At 38.0% G+C, this 24144-nt stretch overlaps 2 protein-coding genes across 20 annotated transcripts in view; one reads left to right on the top strand and one right to left on the bottom strand.

Annotated features, from left to right (window-relative positions):
• Positions 1 to 15231, bottom strand: part of PKP4 (plakophilin 4) — a 239995-nt gene extending 224764 nt beyond the window's left edge. For 4 of the 10 annotated variants that reach the window (XM_053918693.1, XM_053918695.1, XM_053918696.1 and 1 more), the window contains exon 1: positions 15097 to 15231. The gene's annotated coding sequence lies outside the window, so the exon portion shown is untranslated. Of the gene's footprint in view, positions 1 to 13990; positions 14856 to 15096 lie in introns of those variants that run through there. The other 6 variants (XM_053918698.1, XM_053918699.1, XM_053918700.1 and 3 more) reach the window with 3 other exon arrangements.
• Positions 15232 to 15604: 373 nt separating this feature from the next.
• CCDC148 (coiled-coil domain containing 148) overlaps positions 15605 to 24144 on the top strand; it is a 230269-nt gene continuing 221729 nt past the window's right edge. For 6 of the 10 annotated variants that reach the window (XM_045187479.2, XM_053918691.1, XM_024579882.3 and 3 more), the window contains exon 1: positions 15605 to 15913. In XM_045187479.2, coding sequence (XP_045043414.2) covers positions 15889 to 15913 — 25 coding nt within the window. In that variant the 5' untranslated portion in view covers positions 15605 to 15888. The remainder of the gene's footprint in view (positions 15914 to 24144) is intronic. The other 4 variants (XM_045187485.2, XM_045187483.2, XM_045187481.2 and 1 more) reach the window with 1 other exon arrangement.

Below are 24144 nucleotides of genomic sequence, written 5' to 3'. Positions count from 1 at the left end.
CTGGATTAAATTTAGTATCAGATTTAGTTTTTACAGTCAAGGACAATTAAATTGTCTGCTTGTATTTTCTGGATCATAAGAGCTATTCACACTGAAATGTCTAACATTTTGCTCATTGTGAAAAACAAAAAAACCTTTAAGTGCTGACATGAAGAACTGTGCTTCATTTTAAACTGTGCACATCACTGCAGTCCCAGAAGTTCACCCCACATTTGAGAGGAAGCATACTAGAAGTAAGATTCATCTCTTCTCTTAGTTGATTTGACAGAAGCAGAAGCATCCAGCCTAAGTATCAATGAATGCCTTTTTAAATATTTCTTCAGTCTTATTCAGAGTTATGGAATCAGGATAATTTCCTTCTTCTATTAACTGCCATTTGTTGAAGTAAGCATTATTTCAAAGAAGAGAAGCACTAATCATCAAAAAGTAATTCCACTTCACATACCACGTTAAACTTAACAAAGGCATTTAAACACTTTTGATTACTGAAAAATTAAACATGTATAAATTATTCCATCTCATTTTACAGATAGCCAAAACTTAAACATATCTTATCAAATGATTTCTGAAAGATAGAGTGAAAATGTATTCTTCCTCAGTTCTTTCTCTACTCCAGAAAGCTTTAAGAAGCTTAATACAAAACTAAAAATTAAAATGAATCTAAAAAAGGTGAACAAAAGCTATCCTCAGACTGACGCTACCAGTTTTACTGTCTACACGATCAGAGCAAATTCGACCTGCGCACTAGATACAGCCTATACTTCCCCTGTGAGGAGGGCCAGTCACTTAATTTCTTAAAAGCAGTAAAATATATGACTATAAGCTATAGCATAGATTTGTTATATGTTAAATGATAAAATCATGAAATATTAAGATATATGCACTTAAAGCAAGTCAAATTATGTACCTCAGCATATTTTTTTGGCTATAAAGCTAGCTTAGGATAATTTTAAAATCAAATATAATTTGTATTCTATAAATTGGCATTAAAAAAATAAGGGAAAAAAAAAGCTCTGCTTTGATTTCCGGTAGTTAGTAATAAGGGGACAGATACTCTAAATACTATATGAATTATGTATCTCACATGGGGGTTAACTGACTCTGTATACCCAAATTTCTGTGTTCCAGGAAGTTCCTCATTTTCACTTCTGAAGCGAAAGTATGAATCAAAGATGCTCAGCCTAATTTTTTTGTTCTGTACCCCCAGAACCATGGAAATATTTTAATACAAGTTTCTCAAGGGTAAGTCTTGCTGCCTGTATAGGTTTTGGCATACAGAATGAATGGAGGAGAGTATAAAGCTCTGGCAGACTTAAAGTTACTATACAAATAAAGACATTAAAGCCTTTCGTAGTCAGTAGTGATATTTCTGGAGTCTCTGAGGCATAGTTGTTACTATAATATCACTTCTAAGACCTTATGCACACAGTATAAAATGTAAATAAAGGGACTAGGCCATGTTCATTTCCATTACTCTCCCCACATCTAGTTTTGTGCCTCAGAAATAAACGATTGACTAGAATTCGCTGAATTCCATTGAGAATTTCAAAACATAATGCCAATACAAAGTTTGTTTAAAAAAAAGATGAGATTTTTAAGCAAAGGCAAAAATAATATTACACATTCTTGTACATCAAATGCTTTCCATATTTCATTAATCAAATACTTACTAACTACTATGTCAATATATAGAACTGAACCACAAAGTCAACTTACAGTATATTTTAATACCCTTTAAGAATCACTGCCTCTTTTTATTCCTCATGTGACTCTCTACTTACAATTTCCTTGTTTGGGAAACAAAAGTAATATCTCACCTATTTCACAGAGTTATTGGAAAGACTAAGTGAATATTAATATAATGTGAGGGAAACTGGACAGTTATGTTACTTAGCGTTGTTACTCTAAAAGCATCTACCATTTTATTATTTATAACTGGTCCCTGCTATTCCCTGTACTGGTTCCACTATAATTTTCTGCAACAAGTATGTTCTATATCTGCCTTTTACTAGAGCCACTTGCCAAGCATGGTTATTCAGCACTTAATATGTGGCTAGTGTAGATAATTTAAAATTTTAAACAGCTTAGGTGGTCAGTGGCTACCGTATTGATCATCACAACTTTGTGTATTTAGAAACATATAATTTTTCCATTGTTAAAATTTCAAGAGCACATTGCTAGGTGAGAAAATTACAACGATGCCTGTCATACAGTTCTAACCTGGGTAGGGCTTACAACATAGCCAGGAAACACAGACACAGAGACAACTAGAACACAATGTGACATGTGTGCATAGCTGAGCTATGTGAAAAGTGCTAAGAAGCACAAATGGGAAGACTTAAATCTGGACAGAGGGCCAGGAAGGCTTCACTAAGGACTAATTGAGTAAGAAGAGGAAAAGCACAGGCTCAGCAGGCAGAGAAGGGCATACTAGTTATCTACAGATGCCTTCAGGAAATATACAACCTGTTGGGAAGATCATATTTCTACAAAATTAAGGGGCTCTATGATTATATCAGCCAAATACAGAGAAAGATCCAAATACTTAAAAGCAGTATTAAAGAAGAATGCTATTTTATAGCTCTATTTTAATAGCGATCATAGCCATCAATTGTCCTCTCAGCTAATGATTTCAGAAGACTATGAATGCTAAAAGCATTGATAATAGTATTAAACATAAGCAATACAGAACAAGACATAAAATAAAATCAATTAAATCATCTTGTCATATTTTAAACTATAAAAAGAAACATATTTGACATTAAAGGTAAAAAAATCAGATTATAAATTGTGAAGACTTTATTTGGGACAGACATCATTTTAACATTTTCATTTGGCAGAAACTGTATACAATAATCATGCTAAAAACAGGAAGAAAATTGGGGGAAATGAAAGAACTATGCTTTATTGAAAATGCCTTCTGTTCTAGGAAAGAAAGAAGAGCCTTTGCTTATGAAAGTATCAGATGTGCTTGTTGGCTTCCACCTGACAACTGGATAGATTCCAATCACATACAAGGATACTGTCTTCATGTTACATCCCCACTTTGCCTGTTAGCATGGTACAAAATAAACTTTTCTTTGTAAGAATATTACCTACAATTGTTTACATCATATACAGGTAAATTCTGAAAGACCCAACATTAAAAATTGTTTTAAAATAAAGTATTTTTATTGAAAATTAAATAGACCTAATATCTAAAACAAAACAAAATATGACAGAAAAAAACCCAAATAAATCCTGAAGTCCAACTACAAAGCAACTTCATGAATTTCACTTAAAATCGGTGATGGAATTTTGCTAAAAATAAACTCAGGAGGGAGTATTTGTAAAGCACTCAGTAAAACAAAAGATAAAAGACTTGGTTTTATAGACAAATTTTCTAACTTACTGAAACTATAAATTTAACTTTTATATTACCAAGGTCTCATGAATTCAGTGTATAATTAGAGAAAGTTAAAAAAAATTATAATTTAAGTCGGCAATTGCATTCTGGGGCATTTCCTCCAGAGAAACATAAACTTTTGATAACTCAAAATCCTATACACAGATATTTATAGCAACTCTATTTATAAGCTGAAAATTATTATAAACTGAAAATAAACCAGACAGATGTCCTTCAACAGGTGAGTAGTTAAGCAAACTGGTACATCCCTATTATGGAATACTGTTCAGCAATAAAACAGAAGAGAATATTGGTACATGTAACAACCTGGGTGAATCTGTAAGAATTATGCTGAGCAAAAAAGAAAAACCTCCAAAGTTACAGTCTTAACAATCTTAAAATAACAAAAGTATAGAAATAAAGGACAATCAGTGGTTGCCAGGAATTGAGGAGGAGGTGAAGATGGAAGAAAAATGGGAGTGTAGCTATAAAAGGGTAACGTGACCCTGGTACTCCTGTAGTGACAGAAGTATTCTGTCTCTTGACAGTATCAATGTCAATACCCGAGTTATGATACTGTACTACAGTTCTTTTTTTTACTGATGACACTATTACAGATGTCCCCATTTTCCCCTCTTTGCCCGCCATTCTCCATCTTCCTTTTCCTCTGGCCGTCACCACGCTGTGGTCTGTGTCTGTGGTTTATGCATGTATGTTCTTTGACTAATCCCTTCATATTCTTTCATCCAGGGCCTCCCTGCTGCCTCCCCTTTGACACCTGTCAGTCTGTTCCATGTGTCCATGACTCAGTTTCTATTTTGTTTTTCACTTTATTTTGTTCATTAGATTCCACATATAAATGAGATCACGTGGTATTTATCTTTTTCTGACTGGCTTATTTCCCTTAGCATAATATTCTCCAGGTCCATCTACGCTGTTGCAAACAGTAAGATTTCCTTCTTTTATATGTCCACATAATATTCCTTTACGTAAATGAACCACATTTTAAAAAATGTATTCATCTACCGAAGGGGACTCAGGCTGTTTCCAGATCTTGGCTATTGTAAATAACACTGCTATGAACACAGGGGTGCATATATTCTATTGAATTGGTGTTTCAAGATTCTTAGGATATACTCCTGGAAGTGGAACTGCTGGGTCAAAAGGCAGTTCCATTTTTAATTTTTTGAGGAACCTCTATCCTGTTTTCCACAGTGGCTGCACTCCCACCAACAGTGCACGAATGTTCCCCTTCTCCATGTCCTTGCTAACAATTTGATGTCTAGCAGCTATAAGATGTCACCACTGAGGGAAACTGGGTAAGGGTTACAAGGGATCTCTGTACTACTGTATTTTCGGTCCATAAGATGCACCCAGGTTTTAGAGGAGGGAAATAGGGGAAAAAAATTTGAAGCAAAAAATGTGGTAAAATATTTAATAACATCCTTTAAAGCAGAAATCCTGTAGCGAACCAGGTAAGCTACATTCGGACTATAAGACACATCCCCATTTTCCTCCCAAATTGGGGGGCGGGGCTGCGTCTTATAGTCCAAAAAACACGGTACTTCTTATAACTGCATGTTCATTCATAATCATCTCACAATATAGTTTTTAAAAAATTATAATTTACTCAAATTTTATCATAGTGATTACTTGAGGTAGGGAACCACCAAAATATTTAAGAGTATTTCTAACTACTGTTAAAATCAAAGATTTGCTAAACCCATTAGGACAAAACTATGAAATATCCTATTTTATTACTTTTAATGTTTATATAATTTTATAGTACTAATTATACTTGTGTAATTTTAGTAACATTTCTCCTTTGAAAAACTTCGTATGCTAAAAATCACACCTACATTTGACCTCACTTCATCAGCTAAGTACACAAGAGGTATTTACTAGTTCACAAAAGACAAGGACATGAAAAGTTTGCTCAGTGTCACACTGCCAAAGCCTGGCCAAGCAAGCTGGTCTTGGCCCTCGATGGCCGCATACGAACAGTCTGAGAAAGTGCACTATGGAAACTTAACTCATCACAGCTACAATCCAAGCATTATGGTTAAAATGAATGACTCAATCTGTTTAAAATCTGATAATAATGTTGTATTAAGGAATTTAATATAATGAATTATTTATCTAGCAAGTGGCATTACAAAGGTGATATTTTTGACAATGCAGTTTTTTTCCACTGAAACACGCATGGTAAATTTTGAGGGTCCTAATAAGACCAAACAGTTTACAAAAGGAAAGAGGGCCCATCGCAGACAGAGAAATTTATCCAAGAGTAGTAGGTAGAGATATGCCAAGATTACAATTCAACACTCGTTCATGCATTTAAGGTATTTAGAAAAAAAATAGAGGCCAAGACAAGTCATGTTAAAAGACTAAGTCCCTGCTACAAAGTTAGTTCAGGGAAGGAGGCCATGGGAATTGGGAACCAACATACTCCACTTACATTTTAGGAAGGTGGATACATAGATTATGTTGCTTCTATGGAAATTGTATTCAGAGTTCTGAGCAAGTGACTCAAAAAATATTTCGGAAAATGGACACTTGCCAATAGGATGTCCAAAAATTTCAGAGTGACATTTTTCATCTACTGAGAGTTTGAGGTAGACTTTTACCAGCTGAGTTGTTTACCATAGGTCTCAAAATAATAGCAGTTCTTGAGAAAGTCAGATTAGGTTTTCTGATTCCTTTTTCAGGGTTTTTAAAAACTGACTTGGTTGCTTATTTAGTCATTGACAAATTGAAAATAAGTGGAAAATTCCCATCAGTGCATCAGTCTGCGATTCAAGGTAAGATTCAATCAGATCATTTATTCTAGCAGATGTCACAAGAGATTTTCAAAACATTCTTCTGTCTGTTCATAACAACAGAAGAGAATGTTTGCAATAATAGATAATGAGTTTGGACTTACAAAGGCACATAAATTGCATAAAGAAAAGCACAAAACACAATAAACCAAAGTACTGCTGTATGAAAATGAAAATAAGAACTTAGATGGCAAGTCTTGAGGCATAAATTAAGGTTCTCTATAAATAATGCATTTTCATTGTGATCAATTATTTTACATAAGCTATGTGGTTTTCTTATTTGAAGAAAAATAACCAAAATAATCAAGTTCATGATTAAAGCCTTTTCTGACATCACTATCTTATCATTGGTAAGGAGCACTTTTCAAACATAGGCTTTTTCCAAAGAAAGCCACTGACAGTTAATGCAACTGTTTATCTAGAATCCGGTAATATATCAAGTAACACACACCTAAAAAGTAGGTTTAGCTAAAACCTTGTTAATACGAAATTTGTTAATACAAAATAAAGGTTAATAAAAGCTCAACCTTTAACACTTACAGAACGATTTTACATATTTATTAATACACCAAAGTTTTCTAGGACAATTTTTTCCAGTTCATGGGTCCTATCTTTCCCAACTAGATTGAAAAATTAATCAGATTCCTCAAAGGTAGAGACTCTCAATACTGCATCCAACACGGACTGCAAAACTCCCTGGGGAAAATCATTTTTGTCCATGAGGTCTAGCACAATCTGATACAGAGCAAGGTACTAATGAACGTTGTTGGACTCGAATGACATATCTTTTAAAATAAGAGTTATCTAAAACATAACAAAATACTTCACACAAAGTAGGACTCCAGCAAATATATGAAGCACTAACTGTGTTCACTCCCTAGCTCGGACGCCTGGTGGTACTAAGGAAGAAGATTTCCTCTAACTAGATCACTCTTTTTTTCCCCATTCAATCCGGGTACAGGTTTCAGAAAACGTGATGCACTTCACTGCAAAGTGGTTATTACGGGTTTCCATTTTACAGGACTGTTTACAATTCTCATGAAGGTATGGAAACCGAAGAGCCTGTTTGAGTGTTTACTTTGATCATGACACTAAAAATTCATTTACTATTGTATGCATCAGTAGTATAATTGATTTTCATCTTCATTGCATTAGCAAAGGGGAACAGCCAATCTCAATGTTTTAAAACTACTCCTTAAGAATGTATACATATGTAAATTATATAGGGATTAGTTCCTACCCTTGTAGGGAAGAGCAGAATCTAGGAGAAACTGTGTTTTTTTAAAAATAACACAAACAAAAATCCAAGAGCACTAATCCTAGTAGAATACCATCTTGTTGAAATCCATCACATTTCCTGAACACTGGCAGGTTATCTATACATACCAAATGGAAAGTACCTATGTACTATAATGAGATACAGACCAGGGAATTTCTTTAAACAGAAAGTACTCGTGGAAAAGTAGCATGTTTTCAGAGGAACAACTGTTTCAGTCATTTAATTTCTTCGAGGGCAAATCAAACCAAAGCAAATGGTAAGTGGGTCTTTCTCATTTTAAGAAGACTAGTCCGCTCTGACTACCACCTCTATTCCACTTCTACTTTTATCCAACTTTTGGAAAGTTTAGCTTCAATCAGGGGCTAGGCCTCAAATGTGCAAAGCAGACTGGTTGTTAACAAATGAATCCAAGAGGGTAACCAGTGACTCGGCCAGTATGCAGTCACTTTGTCTGGCTCCCACACATATTTTTAGGAGCCGAGCATTTCAGGTATACAACTTGAATTTTCCCCTTTATCCTGGAGTATAAATTGCAATCAATTCTTGAGGAGAAGACAGTACATTCTTGCTCAGGAAAAAAAATGTAGCCAAAGGAGAATGCTTGATGTTCTAAGAGTAATGAAATATGAGTACCCGAAGGCCTCTAGAGAGCATCTAGTCTAATTCTTTCATTTTATATATGAGAAAACTAGAGTTCAGAGGAGTTACATAACTTGCTCAAGGGATGCACAGCCAGGGCTAGAACTAGGGCCTTTGATATCTATTAAACCACTGCCTGTTAGTTTACATCAGTTATCTTCCAAACTTCCCTTGCAGTTTTTCTTGCTTTGGGAATTTCCTGCCAATTTCAGGTGTGATTAATTTTGGACAGAAAAGGTAGCTGAAAGAGTTACAAGCTGCATTTTAGTTCATAAATGATTGACAGTTTCTAACACCTTCATGGATTGACTTGCAAAGAGAGGATACAAAATGACTGCTACTAGAGTTACAAATGCAATGGTTGTATACATATTTTTTGTTTTTGTTTTTTTTTAAATTTTTATTGTTATTTAATTACAGTTGTATGCCTTTTCTCCCCATCCCTCCACCCCTATATGTTTAAAAGTGTATTTTCCATTTTGCAAGTATTTCCACTTCTAGCTCTTGTAATATGATACTACCAATCTTCACTTTTTAAACCTAGCAGTTAAGGTGTGTTTACCCAAAACTCCTACACCTGAGGGTTCATTTTGTTTACATGCCTCTAAGCATTGCCAACATAAAGAAGCTACAGCTTCCCTATTTTAAAAAGGCCCTCATTACCTGGGGTGGTGAACAAACAATATACAGATGTTGTATTATAAAATTGTACACCTGAAACCTATATAATTTTAGTAACCAATGTCATCCCAATACAGTAACAGAGGAAAAAGGAAATAAAGGCCCTTATTTGATTCACAGTATTTTGCTGCATTCTCTTCCTTATAGACACTCTTGCAAACTATGAAGCTCATAAGAAATTTTATTTAATAGTTTACTTCTTCCCTGAATATACTGCTTAGATTCATAATCATATTGACTAAGATCACAGAAAGCAAGCCAGTAATTTGCCTGGCATATAGTAAATGCTAGAGAAAGCATCATTAAGTACCACAATGTTAAATTTATTAGCCCATTTAGTCTTGACAACAACCATGAGGTGGATACTTTTATTATGTTTTACAAGCAAAATAAGATCTAGGGAGATGATACAACTTACTAAGTTGCACACCTAGCAAATAGAAATGTCAGAATTGAACTATGACAGTCTGACTGCTAACTTCGACAGAAAGACCAGGAAAACATTACATGCTTTAATCCCTTCCCCTCATTTCTTAAAATAACATTTAAAAAAATCTATATATGAGGAATAAGAAAGAGATTCAAAAGTCTCAAAAGAGAACCCCAAGTTCCTTTTTGCTATGATTTGGGTTAGGAGGAGGAACGAGACTGATTTATATATATATCATACATATATATATGAATGCTTAGGAAAATTTTTCTTAAAAAAACTAAAAAAGACACTGAGGACTTTGGGAACCTTGAACTGAAATACATCTTAGATCAATACAATCTAAACCCTTCATTTGTAAAAGGAGGAAACTATAACCCAATGTTAAATGGTTTACCAAGGTCGTAAGGGTTAGCAGCAGGTCTCCTTATTTCTGGCTTAGGATGCTTTTCATCTCCCTCTCATGTAAAATTTAAGAGAGAGCTTTTAGTGGACGGAATTTCAGATACCACCTACCCAGTGTCTTAAAAGTCTATTTGTAAATAGGTTGCAGGTGTCTACAAAAACCTGTATTCCAGGTTCCTGGCCAGGCCCCCAAAGCCTGCACTGTACCTTGACTGCCCCATTTCAACTACACATTTTATCTAACTTTCATATATAATATAATTTTATGACAAAAAACTCCACAGCCACTCTAAATTCAATGTGGAACATTAGGCGCCAACTTTTATAGTCTATGTAAATAAATGGCACCCAAAAAGGGCCTCTCTCTGTCTCTCCAAGCACACAGATGCGGTGGTGGTGGTGGTGGTGGTGGTGTGTGTGTCTGTTCGGCAGGGGTTGGGGGGACCAGATGGGGAGGGCCTCCAGGTTCTGGAAGATCAGGAAAACACTCTTGAATACTTGCAAATCACTAAATTTATATTTAATAACTACAGAAGTCAAACATGCCTTGGCTATTGAAAAAAGAGGGTTACTGGTGCCCCTCCCCCCCCGCCATCATTCGAGAGTTCTGAACTTTGTGAGGGCTGTATAACATATGCCTACAGAGACTGGCATGTACCCAATCAGCAGGAAAAATGCCTTACAAAAAGGACATGCTTTAAAATAATTCAGACACTTCCATATTTTAATTTATATATTTTATAATATTAAAAATTTAAATCCAAACTAATGACATTTTATCATCTGCTATAAATCATTATAGGAGCCATAACAAACTATAATAGTATCAAGACTATGAAGAATAAAGTGATGAGCAATGTAGCTGACATTTATTGCTGTATTAAATAAAAGTAAATCTAAATTAAAAAAAAAACAACTAAGACCAATGGCAAGTGAAATGTCTCCAACACTGTTAAGTCCACCATCATGCAAAATCCCCAATTTAGTTATGGTAACATAGCACCCAAAAGATTAACATAATTCCACTGAATTATTAAAGGAGCCATGTGAGCAACATTCGAATGCTGTACAACATCTCAACTGAAACCAGCAAGCACATGAGTTATTGCTCTTTGTGACTGAAGGCGTGATCTCCTTACCCTAAAAGAAGCCTGTTATTTCTCACTGCTGGCCATCAAACTGACCTGCTGACTGCTACCACCACTTACTGGTAGTATACGAACCTCACATTTATGCTCATAGGTATGCTTCTAGTTCGCTCGTTCCTTCGTTCCATCCTCCCTCCATTAATATTTGTAGTCACAGTTTGGATGATAAAATAGTTACTTAATTTTCCAAACACATCCAGTCCACTGGTCTTGTGTTTCACATTCTTCTTCCCTGTTAAGTGCAGAAAAGGCACTACAAAACTATTTTAACGCACTGAAGAAGTAATTATCTCCCAATACACTGAAGGCGTGAAGGCGACTCCCAAAGTGACATACAATTCCATGGATGTTTATGCCCTAGAATAACCTCTACTTTATCTTCCAGTGAAGTATGAAGGTATGTTGTCCATTTTAGAATTAAGCAATTTAGGATTTACCTTTTGATGGAAATAGGAAAAAAAACCACCATTACAGAGCATTCTCAAAATATCTTAATATTTCAAAGCATTAAAGTGAGAGACTGGCCTTACCAAATAATTGGCATCATCCAGGGTATGAAAATTCTCTATTTCAATCAATCCTACCCTAGCTGGTATGGCTCAGTGGATTGAGGGCTGGCCTGGGAACCAAAAAGTCACCAGTTCAATTCCCAGTCAGGGCACATGCCTGGGTTGCAGGCCAGGTCCCTGGTTGGGGGCGTAAGAGGCAGCAGACTGACGTATCTCTCACACATGGCTGTTTCTTCCCCTCTTCTTCCCCTTCCCTTCCCCTCTGAAAATAAACACAATCTTTAAATCAATCTCTGTTCAACAGTAAGGAAACCATTCAGTTTTAAAATGGGCAATAACTCAATTTTTAAAAATTATGTGGATTTAAAGTTTTTAATTAAAATTACTTTTCCAATTTGTACAGCTCAGGGAAAAAAAAGAAAATTGTTTTTCTGGCTTAATTTAGACTTAATTCAAATACTTAAAGTGTTACAATTGCTAAAGTTTTTATTAAACTGAGTTTGGTAGTAGACTCTTTAAATTCAAAGTATGATGTTAGAACTAGTCATTGAATTAGATTTGTTTTATTCAGTTTGTAAATACAGCAATAACGTATTTTTCCCCCCTGGATGAATGCTAACCAAGTACTCCCACTTGCTGCTTACCTTCTCTTATACTTTCCATCACAACCTTGCTCCCCTATCTCCCTCCAAAAACAGTATAGCTAAGAATTAAGACAACTAGACACTCAGTTCCCCCATTTAGAATCTTCAGTATAACATATAAAATATGAAATGCCACACCTTTCTCCTTACATAACAGTGGAAGATAGGGAAGTAATGTACTTGGTCAAAAACAATTTATGTTGTTTCTGACTGTGAATGATCATTTGTTTTAAACTTTGTCTCTTCAAATACCTGTAACTAGTAGAATATACTTCTAACTCAAAGCTTGCCTTCATTTGAATGGGTATAACAACTTGCAAAGCCAATCCTGTATATACATTATGTATATACTTGGAAAGATTATTTCAATTTCCAATGTAGCAGAGAAACCAAATGTGCTTTTACATTCTAATCTTCACAGCAAATCAAATAAGCACGTGTTAAACTCTGCTGTAACATATTGTTACATAATAAGTTTCCTGTTGGCATCTACAAACACCTCCCAATATCCTGCACAGTGTTGCTGACTGTAATTTAGAGCAACGATTTTCAACCTTTTTCATCTCATGGCACACATAATTACTAAAATTCTGCAGCACACCAAAAAATGTATTTTTTGTCTGACAAAAAATAGGTATAATTTTGATTCATTCACATCAAACGGCTATTGTTGTGTTGGCTGTTTTCATTTCTTTATTTGACAATCTAAAGGGAAAAGAGGTCAGTGCCCCTGACTAAACAGTCAGGTATTGCATGTGTTAAAAATTCTTGCAGCGCACCAGTGAGCCATTGCACATCGGTTGAAAATCGCTGATTTAGAGTTTAAACCTCTACATTAGAAGGCACACTTATTAAGGACATACCTGAAAAACAAAACAATGTACCAGCCAAAAGACACAACCTTTCTCATTGCAAAGGTGTTTTTTCTCTTTCCCCTCTATTTCTCCTTTCCAGTGGGTCCTTAACTAAAAGGTGCTCACCTCATACTTTTCAATGCCCTTGATCCAAGCAAAGTAGGTGCTGGAAGGCAGCTGGGCAATTAACTTATTACATGCCTGAATCTGATACAAAATAATGAGTGTGGAGAGGCTTATAGTAAACTCAACCCCCAGAGCAAACTGTGTCACACACATAGTATGCTTTTCAACCCCCAGAAACACTTATTTTTGAACACCAGTGGCTCTCATTTTCATGTTGCCATTTTCCATAACTGTTTCACAGGTACCAGAAATGAAGATATTTCTATAGCAATAGGCTGCATTCAAAAAGAGAAACAGTCCTCTACTTTCCCTTTTAAAAGAATGTACTGTCAAAAATTTGCTTTTCTGCATTAAGGAAAATAAAATTTAATCAAAATGTATACTAATCATTTTTTATTTCACACATAATTACTATACTTTAAAAGTTGTAGGGGTATATTTATTATTTTTCAAACTCAGTGACAAAAAGAAAGAATTGCGACCTCAACTAATAAATTACATCTTTAAATATACATGATTGTGTTGTCCCCGTGTTACTTTCATTGGTAACTGACACGCCCCGAATTTAACTGTACCAGACAGTTCTATCTGTCCCATCGCTGACCAAACACTGCTTCTCTGTTTCTGTTCATTATGTATTGTAAGAGGGCTAAATACAGCCCAGTATGACGAGGAAAAAAAATTACAAATCTTATGATAGCAAAGTGATGCATTCAAGATCTCTCTCGCAATACATCCCCGTCCATGAGCATTAACAGACATTTTTTGATAGAGCTGCAAGCTCATTACTCTAAAAACCTTCGGCATCCTTTCCTGCAGGTTTTCAGAAACCCTTCGGAAAAAAACCATGCACAATTCAAACCCTGCAAACCAAACTTGCCAAGAACCTTGTGCAATGATCAGTAACCTTGGCTACACTGCCATCACCCCCAAATTCATGGTCCTGGAGACCAATGCAGCAAAAACCCAGACGAAAGGCTAGCTGAAGCCAAAGAGAACTGCCGCGCTTCCCCTCCGCCGCCCTCTCTGCCGCATGGAGGCAAGGGAGGAGAGGAGTCGAGCGAGCCTCACCAGCTCCGAAGATGCTCCGGTGACCTCCGGCTGCGCGGTGGGCGCTGGGCCAGGAAGGCGCTAGTGCAGTCGCGGCGGGCCCTGTGGACTATGCCCCTGGTGCATTCCTCGCATTCCTGCACAATCTGTCGCCAGCCGAAGAGCCCGTGGCGCGCGTCCCTGCCCCCCGCCCGTACACAGACACCTGCCTATTGCTGCGCCCCGAGCGGCCACGGCCGCCGCGACGCATCCACTGCCCGCGCTCGCTGTGTGTCGCACTCAGCCAACCAACATGCAGCCAAATCCCGGCCCCGCCGCTCATCCCCTTGCTTCCCCACTAGGAGAAAAAGGAGAGAGGGTTGGCCGGGCAGTCCCAGCACCGGGAAGGGACACTCGAGCCGCCGGGGGGTGCCGCAGGTCCGCTTCAACTCCAGGCAGGGAGAGGAGGAAGCGGCGGCGCAGGAGGACAGCCAGGGAAGCTCGGGCTGGGGAACCAGGAGGGGTGGAGCGTGAACACAAGCCGCGAGGAGAGAGGGGCGCACCGGACAGAGCTGTGGGCAAGACTGGCAAGAGCGCGGGACTCTGGGGGCAAAGGCGAGACAGCGCAGCCAGAAGAAATGTGGGAGGAAGGGGAGGGGGGCAGGACGCAAGATCTGGGGTGAAAGAGACGAACAGACGGCCTCTAAAGCCGGGAAAGGCGGGCGCCTCCGGGTGCTGGGGGCGCGGGGCGGCGTGCCAGGCGGGCAGGAGCGGGGAAGCCTCCCGGCAGAGGTCCAGGAGGGCTCCGCGTGGCGCTCAAGTTCGGGGCTGGGGGCTCTGGATCCGAAAACGCCAGCATGCGTAAGGGTAGTGAGTGGCGAGTAGGGGAGATCCGAGAAGAGGAATCACTGGGAAAAGCAAATGGAAGGTGAAACTTGTGCGCCTGCCGGGGGGAGGGGAGCGGGCAGGCGAGTGCGGGCAGGAACACGAGGCGGGGCAGGAAAGCCGAGGCGGCCGCGAGGCGGTGGGGCCGGAGTAACGGGAGGGAGGTGCCCGCACCCCTCGGAGGCAGGTCCGGGATGGGGCGCGAGGGCCGGGATTCTCGCGGGCAGGAGTCTCCGCGCCCTCCCACGAGCCCGCACACTTACTTTCTAGGTTAGGCAGTGGCCGTCGTCGCTCCAAGGATGATGGGCATCAGCGTCGAAGGGTCGCCGCTGCGGCACCCGAAAAAATTAAAGAAGTGCCGCGGCAGAGCGGCTGCCCGCCCCTCCCTCCCCCACCCGCCCCCTCCCCCGAAGCGGCTCTCCCACCACCCCCGGCGGCGGCGGTGGCCAACTTGCCCCACTACCCGGTGCCCATGATACTGCCTCCGCAGCCGGCAGCCACAAGACTCAGCCCCGGAGCCCCCTCTACTGCCCAGAGGCCGCCGCCGCCGCCGCCCGCCCAGCCGCTAACCCGCCTGCCCAGTGAGCCCCGGACTCCCGGGAACGTCAGCACGCCGCCGTCTCCGGACCTGCTCCCTGCCTACCCAATTGGTCGGGAAAAAAAGGATGGCCCTTCCCATTGGTTCGGCCCTCATATTGAACGGACCAATGGGAACTGCGGTTTCAGGTCGCCATAGAGACCGATGCTGTTAAGAGTGTGAGGGCCTGGAGAAGTGCGGAGGGAGGGTGAAGGTGTCTCTGGCTTCGGGCGCCGGAGGCAATGGGCAGAAGTACTGAGGAATTCCCAGAAGGGGGTCTGTAATCTGGCGCAGCTTTTGCTTCGCCTTCCTGTCAGCTCCAGCTGTGAAAGGTAGGGTTTGTCCCCTGGCGTCAAAGGCAGGAACAAGTTGAGCACTTAAGGCTTAAGCGAAAACTTGAAGGTGGGAGCCTAGGAGTGGGCGTTTCACTTTTCCTGCTTCTGGGGAGCCCCTGAGGCTATGCCCTTTGACCTTTGACATGTGTGCGTCTTCTGCTTCTCCAGGTGAGTTTCCACCTCATCCCTTAAATCGCTGCTTCCTAACGTCACTGAAAGTCCTGAATTCTACTTGTTCATCCAAAACACTTCCCTTTCCCTGGGGCAGATCTTGCCAAAATTTTTGTGTCTTCAAACTTACAGCCCTACGTAAAGGGTGCTCAAAAAGGATTTCCTTTGGATGATATTTTGGTAAGGAAATAGGCTGACGTATTGTATAATGGATGTCATCAGCTCAACACTTACGTTCCCCACTTCCCAAAGCAAACCTCTAATCTCTCTCTTGAAAGATATTTATTAAACACCCACTTGTGTGTGCATTCTGGACCTGAGCTTGACAGGTGTTTGCTGTTTCCCTTAAGAGGTTATAGGATGGGAAAAGACGGATGACAGAATCAATCCATGATTCTAATTTCAAGAGAGAGTAAAGGAAATAGATTACAGTTGGTGGGTTCTGGTTTCTGGGTATTTTCCAGTTTATTTCTAAATGTGATAAAGAACACTGAGCCATGGGAACAGTACACACAAAAATTTTGTGCTTTAATAATAAGCTTTTATTTAATGTTACTTTGTGTAAATTTGTCAATACCATTTTTGGGGGAAAAACTTTCATATTTAGATACTGGCTATTAAAGTGGGCCTTTATGAATATATTAGGCTTTCAAGCATTATGTTGCTGTACCATCTAGCCACTGGTATTCTTAGGTTCCTTCTTATGGTGAATTTGACATTTTTATACTAACCTATTCAGTAAGAAGACCATGTGTGTTACTGCCCCTCAAGTTGGAGGAACCCTATTGTCAGAAAAAGCTAATAGGATTTTGGAAATTATAAATATTTTGTTGAGAGAAACGTTAATGTGCGCCAGCTACATATGTCTAACTACGGTCCTGAGTTTTAACTTGAATAATATGCTCTGTTTTTTGGTTTTTTTACCTTACCGTATTTGAAGATTATAAACATAGATAAGAATTATTAATGTGGTACCCTGATTGCAAAAATATTTCTCACACTTTGTAGTAAAATTTGAACTTAGTTAACAATTCTATGCAGGATTGGACTGCAGAACAAGACAACTGAGTATGTGAATGTTCCCCCTAAATATTTCCCGAATTGGGAAGGAATCACCAGGAGCCATGGAGTGCTGTCTGTCTCCTGCTTTGCCTTCATGGAAATTAGATCATCACGCTTTTGATTTCTTGCTTTTTTGGTGTTTATTTATAGGAGAACAGAAAAAGTAAAATGCAGATTTTTATGAGATTCATTTTTAATGTACTAACAAGATTTGGTTTTTTAAAAAAATAATGATGAAAGGAAGATGCACTTCAGGAAAGGGAAAAAATGATGTTTTCTTGCTTTAGGCTAGCATGGAATGAAGAAAAAGAGAACTAATTGATGTGTTTACTCCAATAATCTTTTCTTTTTGTGTTTTTCTCAAGTCATAAGTTTGAAGAGTGTTTTGGTATTTTATATTTCATGTTTGTAATTTAAAATGTTATTAAAATCCACCAGGAGGAATGTCCCCTAAAATGTTTTCATTAAACATTGTTTCTTTCTTAATTATACTCATTTGAAAAGTTTCTTTTGAACTTGCTCCTGTACCACCAAACATTGCTGGATAAGGTTAAAAAAAATTTGTTCACTAAAAATTTATGCTATCTAGCCTTGGCTGGATTGTCACTGATTCTCTAAATTTCTTTTTTCATCAGTAGGATGATTACCCAGGATGCTCATCTAGGGCCCTTCTCCCCAAACTGTCCTGTTTCTACTATCCATAACCGCCACGATACGTGGTCTTCTTTCAGTTATGCAAATGACTTTGCTTCATACTTGATTCAGACACCCACCATCAGCTTCTTCAACTTCACTTTCCTAAACCTTAGTCTCAGTTTATTCACGTCATCACTTCCATCACTCCTGGCTGAGAAGGGGTGTCCACCCTTCTCCTCAAAGCTCATCTTCTTCTTGTGCTTCTAAACATGGTCATCCTCACCCCTCCACAGTTTTGCTCTACTGATTGATGACACTTTCTCTTAGATCATGTATTACCTCTTTTCGCCTCATTTTTCCCCCCTATGCTTTAAATACCTGACCTTTCGTAAAAACAACTCCTTTCTATCCTACCTCCATATCCACCTATTGGCATTTTCTTTCACCTAAAAGTAATCTGAAGGGAGTTTCTTGAAGCTTCTGTTTTTTCACCTCCAAAGTTCTGACGTTTTAACACAACCAAAATGACTGTGAAGATGTGCTCTTCTTCCTCAAAATCCTAACTAATTTTGCCAGTAAAGTTCTGTCCTGAAAAATTGCCCTTCTCTGCAAGCAATGCTGAAATTCCAGATTTCCGGGGAAGGGTAGAAGCCATTTTCTCCCACCCCAAGGATCCATAGAAATGCAAATGATCTGCTTGAGAAGGGGAAGCTTTTACCTGCTGGCAATACCACCTGGGTGGGTCTAACTACTAGGAAGAAGTGGGAAGAGGGTCCTAGGGCAAGTCAGAAAGGTTAGGAAGAAGGAGGAAGTGTCCGTGCTCAGGCTGACTGGAGTCTAGAGCAAGTTAGAAATGTTGGAAAGAAGCAAGAAATTTGGTGAGCCGCACCCTCAAGAACAAATATAAACAGCACAAATCTGAGTGAACTTTTCAGTTACCAACCCAGAAAAAAGTCAACCTGAACCTTTCATGATTATGAAAATTGTGTAACTTTCCAATGCTTGTTTTCATATTAGCAGAGGCAGCAAGGAAAATGGGGCAGCAGAAGCACTGTCTCTTCTCATTCTGTGATGTGTATAGAAGAGGTGGAGGCAGTGAAGATAATAATTCCAAAAAGTACACTGATCATTGACTGAGGGTTTTGTTTTTACAAAGGAAGGTTAAAACATAGGCAGGTTGCAAAGGAAGGAAAATAAGCAGTGAATAAACTGGTCCTGAGAAGGGATGCTAGAGTTTAATAATAGTTATGCTCAGGATTGCAGAATTGACTGTGCCCTACCTCCAGACCATTCTCTGAACACATAAATCCTCCCTGTCCTTAGAGGCCCAGACCAATAGTTATGTTATCCAATAATACTTTTGTGAAAATTTCCTGACCTTACCCCACCCTAGAGGGGATGATTTCTGCTTTAGTGTATTACTGTGGCACTTGACACTCTCTACCCCACGGAATACTTATTGTGTGTGAGCCTTCTCCCTAGAGGATAGGATACATATCGTGGTCACAACTATGTTCTTCACAATGCTTCAGACTACTAAAGAGCTTCCCACACCAAGGAGAGCTAATATTCATTAATCCTTTCTCTTAGCCCTTGGAAGAATTTGACTTCCAACAATGAAAAACTGGAATCAGTCATATTGGGAGGTAATTAGAAAAAGATGGGACTAGAGGTTCAATGTGGAAAAAGTGAGGTAATGTGTGGCAGAGTAGAGGAGAAGCTTTTGCCACGTAGCCTCATAGGAGAGAAAAGGCGGTGGATCTCATCTCTACTAGGGTTTATCTGAACCCCTGTATGAGGGAGGGGACCTATATGATAAGGACTGGTTGCATGTACTTTGTCTTGAAGTTATATTCAGGGCTAAGGCTATAAAATTCTGTGTATGGGGGAAAGCAGTTGAAACTCAGCTTTGTCAAGCAGGTTAAATAAGGGTTACCTACATTTTTTCCATTTGAAACATTCAGGTTGCTCTGTGTTTTGGAACACAGTAGAATCATGAGAATTTAACAACTTCATAAAATCAAAAAGGCTTCGACATCTGGTAAGTATAACAGACATGTTTCCAAGTATGTATATCTATAGCACTAGAGGTAGGCGGCCCTGCATGCTTCATGATCTTGCATCTAGCCACGGTATCAGCCCTGGTGAGGACATGACTCAAATGTAGTCAATTCATTGGCTGACCACTGACCCATAACCTGTAACAATGCCAATCAGATTTTTCATCTGGGAATTTGGAATTGAGAGAACAAGTGAGCCAGAGAGAGCAACTGCCTTGGTCCTGTTATTTTCTGGGTTGCTATTCTATCCATGAAGCCAGAATATACTTCATTTTTTATGTTCCATAAGATTTCTGTTTCTTATTGTCATCCCAAAACTATTCTTTTTTTTTTTTCCCCCTGGTTTGCCCTTAGTGAGTCTCTCTTCCCTACAACCAAAGGGTTTCACTAAAGTATTATGGAAATACTTTATAAACACAAAACAAAACGTGTTATGGCTATCTTCTTGGACTATGAAGACCAACAGTATGAAAATTTCTAACAGGAAAAGACTAGAAAGTGAATGATCTGTCTAGTTCCAAATATTGCCAACCTAAGTTGGGTAAAAGAGCTTTATTTAGCCCTATTCCACAACATCAGAACCTTATATTCTTCAACTCTCAGTTCTCCTTTGAAGTTAAGAGCAGGGGAAGAACTTTGAGAAGATTAGCCATATGATTGCTTTTTCAGGGTAGAATCATTTTGCCACATCATTGGTATAGGAAGAATATATTATAATTTATATTTACTTTATACATTTATACTAATTTTTTAGAAACTAGGATAAAAAATTAAAGTAAAGTAGGAGAATTTATCAGAGATATCATTGATCAGTGGATCCGCAACTCAGGGCAAACAGATTACAAAGTTTAGGTTCCAGCAGTTTAAATAAAGTCTTTCAGGAGGAAAACCACAGTTTGTTCCAAAATTGCTATGGTAATATTGTATCTAAAATATTCAGTTTTCAACAAAAAATTATGAGACATGCAAACAAAATACATGAAAGTATAACCCCAATTCAGGAAAATATATAGTGAAGAGACAAGCTGAATGGATTTGGTTAGATTTAGTTGACAACTAATTCAAAACAGCTACTACAAATACATTGAAAATCTTGAAGGAAAAATGACTCAACAAATAGGGACTCTCCGTAGAGAAATAGAAGCTACATAAAAGTGCCAAATGGGAATACTAGACCAACAGAAAATATCCTATCTGAAGAACAGAAAGGAAGAAAAGGTTGAAGAAAAATGAGCAGAGCCTCTGGAAATTGTGGTATAGCGAGAACAAAAAGGAAAGGAGGATTGGAAGGGTATACAAAAATATTTGAAGAAGCAATGCCTAAAGGTTTCCAAATTTAAAAAAAAAATAATCCACAGATCTATGAAACTCAGTAATCCTAGGTAGAATAAATATAAGAGCTACAACTAGGTACATTACAGACTACTGAAAGACCAAAAATGAAAATATTTTGAAGCAACCAGAGAATAACAGCTCATCATGTGCAAGGGAACCACGGTAAAATTAACAGTTGGCTTTTCAGAAACAAAAGAAACTGGAAGGCAGTGAAGGACATATTCAAAGTACTAAGAGAAAAAAACACCGTCTCAATCAAGAATTCTATATCTAGCAAAACTGTCTGTCCAAAATGAAGGTGACTGTCCTCATAAACTGATCTCAGTTGAAAGTGTGCTATTTACTGTACAGGAACCAGCTCTGAGTGAAGCCCAAAGCAAAAGAAGGCTGTCAGAGGCAGGGAATCTGGCAAGTCAATAATCTCCATTTGTGAAGCAGCTCTTGACTCAATTCCAACCCTGGAGCATCAAATGACACCGCGCTAAATGTTATTTAAAATACTAGATTTGAAGTTCTTCTCCCAAAATAAATTCTTGGAAAATATTACCTCATTATTTTCTTAACTCCAAAGCTCTCTGTCTGCTTCATAAAGGTGGCAACAAGCTGACTAGAGCAATAGCAGAGAGAAAATAAATCACATGCAAGAAAGAGCCCTCTCTTCGTCCTGTCCTCCAACGATGGCACATGACCCTTTCCACTCATGGAGTCCTGTTTCCTTTATACACCAGGTCAGCTGTCACCACAAAGCTTCCACACAGCTGGTTACAGCTTCTGTGCAACTCTGGTTGGACTGGGGGAGCAGGTCAATAGCACCTGTTAGTACATCACTTTGTCAGGACCCAGAAGTCAAGAACTGCTGTATTTTTCTTTAGTTTAATAGATTTTTTAAATAAGAAAAAGAAAAATGATAAAAATGCATGCAAAAAAGCAATTGACATAAATGGATATTCATGATAAAAACTTCTCAACAAATTAGCAATAGAAGGGAATTTCCTCAATGTGATAAAGTACATCTATGAAAAACCTACATCTAACATCACATTTGTAGTAAGAGGCTGAATGCTTTCTCTCTAAGACTGAAAACAAAATGATGTCCACTCTCATCTTTTTAATTTAAAATTGTATTGGAGGTTTTAGCCAAGTAATAACGGAAAAAAATAAAGGCATATAGATTGGGGGCAGGGCGGGGATTAAAGCTATCTTTATTTACACATGACATGATCCTATACATAGAAAATCCTAAAGAATTTTTAAAAATCAGTAATACTAGGAGTAAGAAATGAATTTAGCAAGGTCACAAGATACAAAATCAATATACAAAAATCAGTTGAATTTTGATATGCTAGGAACTAGCAATTTGAAAAGGAACTTCAGAAAATAATTTCATTATAACATGAAAAAAATGCTACTTAGGAATACATTTTAGAAAAGAAGTATAAGGCCTCTGATCTATAGATTCAACATGATTCCTATCAAAATCCCAGCAAACACATTTTGTACAATACAAATTAACCATCCAGTCTTAAAATGGAATACATAAGAACAAGAATATCACACAAAAAGGAGGAATTACAATATTTAATTTCAAAATATACTATGAAGTTATAACAATAGAATATAGTATTTGCATAATATGGCCGTTTAGGTAAATGAAATAGAATAGAACATATAGAAATAAGTCCTTATATTTCTGTCAATTGATTCTAAACAAAGATGCCAAGGTACTTTAATGGGGAAAGGGGAATCTGTTCAAGAAATATTGCTGGGATAATTGGACAACCATATGCAAAATAATGAATTTATACTCTTACTTCACAAAGGAAAATTAACTCAATATTCATCATAGACCTAAGAACTAGTTATAAGACTTCTGGAAGAAAACGTACAAAATCTCTGTGACTTTGCAAAGATTTTTCAGATATGATACCACATCATGAAATTGATAATTATGACTTAATAAAAAAATAAAAGTTTTGTTCTTCAAAAGACAGTAGGAAAATGGAAAGACAAGCTGCAGGTTGCACTAGCAAAGAATATTTGCTAATCGTAATCAATAAAGGACATATCCTTCTAGACATCAAAGTAAGAAGGAAAGCAACTCAGTTAAAAATGTGCAAAATATCTGAATAGATATTTTACCAAAAAGTTATGCTAATGATCAGTTAACCACATAAAGATGCTCAACTAATTTAGCATTAGGGAAATGCATATTAAACCACAATGCAATACCACACCACAACCACTAAAATGGATATAGCAAAAGAGAGGTAATACCAATTACCAATAGGGATGTGGGAAAACTGGCATCTTATAAATTGCTGATTAGTAAATCCAATTTGGAAAACTATCGGACAGTTTCTTAAACATATAAATGTAAACTTATCATATGGCCCAGCAATTCTGCCCTTAGAAATTTACTGACAAAAACCTATGTCCACACACAGACTTTTACATTAATAATAACAGTATTTTTTCATAATAGGAAAAAACTAGAAATAATTCAAATGTCTTCCAGTTAATGATTAGATAAAATGTGGCACAATGGAATAACATTCAACAATAAAAATAGTGAACTACCTGTATATGCTGCAACATAAAGAGGGAAAAAGCCAGCCACAGAAGGCCGTAGTGCGCATAGTACCATCTGTATGACACTGCCAAAAAGGGGAAAAAATACAGAGACAGAAAGCAAGTCAGTGATTACCTTGGGTTGGGATGGAAATATTGAATGCAAATGGTCATGACAGAAAGTTTTCAGTTATGGAAGGAATGATGGTGATGGTTGCACAATTCATTTTTAAAACTTTCATACATGTGTACATTTATTAAAAATAATTGCATTGTACTCTTAACAATGGATATGTTTTTACAGAATGTAAATTAGATCTCAATATACATAAGTACATTATCTTAAACCTCTCATATGAACACTGAGTAAATTTGTAGGGTTTTTTAAAATTCGGAAACAATTGTCTAATGTGATTGAAATGGCATTTCAGTGGATTTAGACCCCATTTGTTAAACATTAAAGAAAATAAAACTTTACAAGGAAAACTTATCAGGGAAGTCAGAAATTTACTAGAGAAAAGCACTAAATTACAACCTTTTGATAATTAGTGAATGGAATTGAAATTT

This window comes from Desmodus rotundus, chromosome 2 (genome assembly GCF_022682495.2).
Source record: "Desmodus rotundus isolate HL8 chromosome 2, HLdesRot8A.1, whole genome shotgun sequence".
Taxonomy (NCBI): domain Eukaryota; kingdom Metazoa; phylum Chordata; class Mammalia; order Chiroptera; family Phyllostomidae; genus Desmodus; species Desmodus rotundus.
This window is presented reverse-complemented; position numbering and strand designations above follow the sequence as displayed.